The 5,274-nt window shown below is 55.5% G+C and overlaps 1 protein-coding gene across 1 annotated transcript; it reads left to right on the top strand.

The window, feature by feature from the left end:
- Positions 1–2,403: 2,403 nt before the first annotated feature.
- On the top strand, positions 2,404–3,363 carry CLDN14 (claudin 14). Its single transcript, XM_077765412.1, has one exon. It carries the CDS (start codon positions 2,419–2,421, stop codon positions 3,127–3,129), a length of 711 nt encoding a protein of 236 aa, XP_077621538.1. The 5' UTR covers positions 2,404–2,418; the 3' UTR covers positions 3,130–3,363.
- The last annotated feature ends 1,911 nt before the right edge of the window (positions 3,364–5,274 follow it).

Genomic DNA, 5,274 nt, shown 5'->3' on the forward strand with positions numbered 1-5,274 from the left:
CCTCCGGGCTACGTGTAGGAACCGCCTGTCCAGGCTGGCCTGGGACTGTTCCAATGTCACACGGAGAGTCCCCTGCCCTGGGCAACCTCTCAGTCTCCAGCTAGGCAGAACTGTTGGTCACCATGGCCACCTGAACCACTGCAAAAGGGTCAAGAGTGAACTCTCTGGGGACAAGAGTGAAGTCTCCAGAATACACTGATGATACCACCCCTCAGTCGTCACGCCAACGTCGGTCCTATTTACTTGCGAAAGGTAGTGTTTGAAGGAGGAATCACACCAGGGAAAAGACCAGCCAGGCCAGCATAGAACTTCACCCCTGCACCCGGTTCTCCCGTGTGTAAAACAGGATGAACAGTCGCTGTGTAACCGGGTTACTATAGGGAACAAACGGGGCATTATGTCAGTGCCCCTCAAAGTGCCCGGCATCCGTCAGGCCCAGAAATGGGCACTTTTGGTGGTAGCTCTGCTAGGTAGGGCACTCAGCGCATGGGGGCGGGGGGGTCACTGCAGCAGCCCCGGCTCATACATCAGAGTGATCCCTATGTGGGCCCCGTCTCCTCCCCCGCAGTGACTGCAGGACAGCCGGCCCCATCCAGCTCTGGGCAGCAGAGACTGTCGGGGTCCCCCCCACTCCAAGCCCAGCCCCTGCACAGAACGGGTGCTTGCTGAGTGGAGGGAAGAATCCTTCGAGTAGAGTCCAAAGAAAGCCAGCACCATGACAAGGCGTAGGTGGCCAGTCAGTGCCAAGTGCGTGTGAACAACACTGCGTCCTGAAGAAATCATCATCTGAAACCCCTGTGAAAACCCTAACATTGTCCCCACTGCCAGAACACTGCGTGTCCTGCTGGGCACCACACGGTTTTGCTGTCCCCTGGTTTTGCTTGTCTGTTAATCAGCACAGAACTAAGAATTACCTGCTGCGACCCTCAGACGTCGAATCCCAGGATAGTTTTAAATCCCGCAAGATGATGGTACAGGCCCCCTGTGGAAATGTCACTTGTGTTACTAAGCAAATCCTGCACTGTAGTTTAGTAAGGGGTTTCTCTGCAAGGGACCCAGGGTTAAAGACAGTCTCATGAATGCCTCCTGGGAAGCCCTCCCAGCCCACATTTTGCTCTTCGGCAGCTTTCCTGTGCTTAACTGAGATGAAGGAAGAAGTGGGTTTTGTCCACTGAATTCTTCCTTGGTTTGGGACGCTGAAGTGACTTGTCATCAGCAGAGAAGCTTCCCTTTTCTCCCTTCAGGAGACACTCTGGGGCCATGGAGTCCAGCTCCCTCATGTTAGAGAAAGAAGCTGAGCCCAGACAGACACCCAGAGTCACCCAGCGGGTGGAGTGCGGGGGAGCGGGGGACAGGGTGGATTGGTACCCTGCCCCAGGCAGGAGAGAGGACCCAGTGGTGTTCACTGGGGTTTTCTGCTCGCCCGGCGCCTGCCTTCCTCTCTTCCTCTCTTCCTCGCATCCTTTCCACTGCCTCCCTCCTTCCTCCCTTCCAACATTTCTCCTATTGTCTGGCACTACATAGGTCCTGGGTCTTCGCCCCCAAGAACATTCTGGATTTTGCCATGGTTAGAATATCTGAAACCTCGGAAACGGCTCCGCATTCCCGTCTCTCTGAAAGGCAGGCAGCAGCATTCAGTTTGCAACGAGCCCACCGCTCTGCAGACAGGTGTGAGGGGAGGTGCCCCGGTCTGCGGTCCTGGCCCCAGCACCTAAGGAGCTGTGACCTTGGTCACTCCTGATAGCCCCTGGCATCAGTGCGCAATCTCCACGTTCACATCCAGCTCTGGGATTCTGGAAGAAAGCGTCAGACCTGCCTGTGGGTGCTAAACCTCTCCCTCCCTGAGAGCACAGGGAAGTCACCCACTCTCAGGAGCTGTTGCATCCTGAGGGGCAGTCCCGGGCTCATTGCTGAGGCGTAGGCAGCACACACCTTAACTCTCATCAGTCCACGTGTAGCTGGTTTAACAACTGAAGTGATTACTGACCACGCAGCATGAAATGAGATTCAAATGCTGCAGAAGTGTTTAAGAGTAGGCATAAGGGAGAACTTTCCACGGGCTTGCTAAGTGCTGATAGATCAGAAAGGGGGGCTCTGGCTTGCCCTTGGTGGGGGGAGTGGGGTGCTTGGGAAGGGCAGACCGGCCAGATTTCTGCTGTCATCCCTTCCCCTTCTGGCCTTCCAGGGAAAACGTCTGGGACACGCGGCTTATTCCTGCACCCAATGAAGTGTCAGAAACTATTTTTAAAAATACATTAATTGTCATAGCAACTGCCCACGGAAAACTCAGTTTCGGGGGCAGAAATAAATGCGGCCAGATAATCTTTAACCCATTTCCCTTCTCTCCCCGCCCCGCCTCCGGCCTCATTAGGACTCCGGCGGGCGCCTGAGCGAGCCCGGCAGCCGGCCACCGGGGCCATGGCCAGCGCGGCGGTGCAGCTGCTGGGCTTCCTGCTCAGCTTCCTGGGCCTGGTGGGCACGCTGATCACCACCATCCTGCCGCACTGGCGCCGCACGGCGCACGTGGGCACCAACATCCTGACGGCCGTGTCCTACCTGAAGGGGCTGTGGATGGAGTGCGTGTGGCACAGCACCGGCATCTACCAGTGCCAGATCTACCGCTCGCTGCTGGCGCTGCCCCGCGACCTGCAGGCGGCGCGCGCGCTCATGGTCATCTCCTGCCTGCTCGCGGGCGCGGCCTGCGCCTGCGCCGTGGTGGGCATGAAGTGCACGCGCTGCGCCAAGGGCACGCCCGCCAAGGCCACGTTCGCCGTGCTGGGCGGCGCGCTCTTCATCCTGGGCGGCCTGCTCTGCCTGGTGGCCGTGTCCTGGACCACCAACGACGTGGTGCAGAACTTCTACAACCCGCTGCTGCCCAGCGGCATGAAGTTCGAGATCGGGCAGGCCCTGTACCTCGGCTTCATCTCCTCGTCCCTGTCGCTCATCGGCGGCACCCTGCTCTGCCTGTCGGGCCAGGACGAGGTGCCCTCCAGGCCCTACCAGGCCCGGCCCAGGGCCACGACGGCCACCGCGCCCGCCTACCAGCCCCCCGCCGCCTTCAAGGACAACAGGGCCCCCTCGGCCACCTCAGCCTCGCTCAGCGGGTACAGACTGAACGACTATGTGTGAGTCCCCAGGGCCCGTCCCTCCTCGAGTCCACAAGCAGCACCACGACCCGGACTGGCTCAGATGCAGGGTCCCCGCACAAAGTTTACCTCTGGGTTACTTTTCTGTCCAGAGGGATTAATATGAATGTGGGGGGCGGGACTGAGAACGCAGGGAAAGAAGGAAACTAAGGGGAGAAAAGTTCTGTACACCAAAGACTTAAAAAAAAAAAAAAAGGCCTTTCTGTTTTTGTATTTATTATATGTTATTTATGTGGGTGATTTAATAACAGCTGAATGAAACTCCCAAACGTGGGAGTTTGGTCAGTGGGGTTTGTTTGTGGTACAGGAATAAACCTTTCGGATGTGGCTGTGAATGAAATGGACAGTATTTGTTTCCAGTCTGTTCTGTCTGCTAAGGTCCTGTAACCACAGCCTACTGTCGGGGCTCCACATTGCAAAGCAATGGGGACACTCAGGGAGTGGCCACAACCCACACACCGACGGGAAAATCAGAGGAGGGCCGGGCTGATTCATTAAAAAGATGCTTCAGCGACATCCACCAAAAACAGTCACTTCAGCATAAGCCCACAGGCCGGGCAGGAAGTACGGGGCTCCCTGGGGGAAAAGAGGATTGCTGTAAGTCACAAAGTAAAGATGATGTCGTTTCCTCCTGGTAGCCTCTGCTAGTAAGGAAGCAAAAGTCAGAAGAAAAAAGACAAAGCAAGAGGCGCCTGGCTGTTTGGCTCCCTCGGCATTGGTAAGAAGCCAGTGAGGAGCATGGCTCAAGTCCGGCGGCCCCGCAGGACACCACTGGCTTTTCTGGGGACAGAAGCAGCTGCCATCTGAGCAGGTACAAGAGTCTATTGACTTCTCCTTTAGGTGGAAAGAGCTGCTGACAGAGCCAGATGAGCTCTGACTGCTTTAAGGACATTGATGCTGCTTTCTGGTGGTGATCTAAATCACATGGTCATGAACTATGCACGGTCTCACACACACACACACACACACACTCACTCACTCACTCACTCACTCACTCACTCTTACAGCTCTCTGGTTAGCTGGTCCGGGGAGGTTGGAGCTGTTCCACGTCCATCAGTTTCACAGCCCTGCCATGATGTGCCCTTGATGGTGCCCTGCTCATGCCTCTGTTCCGAACCTCGAGTTCTGAGCGTGTAAAGAAGATGCCCCATTCAGGGAAGGAGCTGAGCCTGAGACGTACCCACAGAGCAGCAATTTCACGAATGCCTCCATTCTCAAGGGGTCTTACTGACGGCTACCAGGGGTCCAGGGTCTTGACATCACTGCCTGCAGGGAAGAGAGCCCCAGCGGGTCAGCCCGGACATGGAGCCAGCTGGCCAGGCTTGCTGCCGTGGCCTGGTGAGACCCTTGCCCCAGGACCAGCCTGCGGCCCCGGGTCCACCAAGGTCAGAAGTGGGTTTATCCTCCACCCACTTCATGCTTCCTCCCGACAATGTCCTCCAGGTCCTCAGACCAGGCCATTGAGAGGGTGATGGGAAAACCCAGCCGCCGTGTGTTTCTCCTGCTGTGGGTGCCTCCGCCGGGCGGAAGCTCTCACCAGTGATGTACGAGCGCTGAGAGCCCGTCTGGTCCTTTTGGGCCTTACCGGTTAGAGCTACCGAACCTCACTGCTGCTGACTCGTAGCAGCATGAAGAATTAGGGGCTAACAGAGGAGCTCCGTGCTGTTTTTTACTGACCTTCAGACCCCAGGCAACAAGCGCCATGTCTGTTTGGAAGGACGGGGTGCGGTGCATTTTAGCCTTTATCTGACCACAGAGAAGCTAAGCGGGCTGGGACTGGCCGTCCCATTCAGACCAGGGATTTACACCCAAAACATCATCATTTCATGCAGGACAAAACCAGTAATTTTCACCTACTCTTTAAACTATACAAATAAATCCATTTGAATCAATAAAGAAGGGAAAGAACATCTAAAAACAGCATGATGTTCTGTTAGTCCTGCCTTGATGGTCATGGTCTACGAGGGCCGGTGCCTGGTGGTTATTCTAGGTAATTGACCTATTGCCAATTAAAGGGGGAAAAATAGCTTTTTTTTTTCAAAGTCTTTTTTCAATTCTGTCACAACTAAATTAAATATGTCCATATCTCTTACTCAGGTGAAAGACTAATAATAGTAGTGATTACAGT

The sequence above is a fragment of the Crocuta crocuta genome, unplaced genomic scaffold, assembly GCF_008692635.1.
Source record: "Crocuta crocuta isolate KB4526 unplaced genomic scaffold, BGI_CrCroc_1.0 scaffold84, whole genome shotgun sequence".
In the NCBI taxonomy this organism is placed as follows: domain Eukaryota; kingdom Metazoa; phylum Chordata; class Mammalia; order Carnivora; family Hyaenidae; genus Crocuta; species Crocuta crocuta.

Coding starts and splice junctions, on each gene's coding strand:
- CLDN14 (XM_077765412.1), top strand. CDS start 2,419: ATGGCCAGCGCGGCGGTGCAGCTGCTGGGCTTCCTGCTCAGCTTCCTG.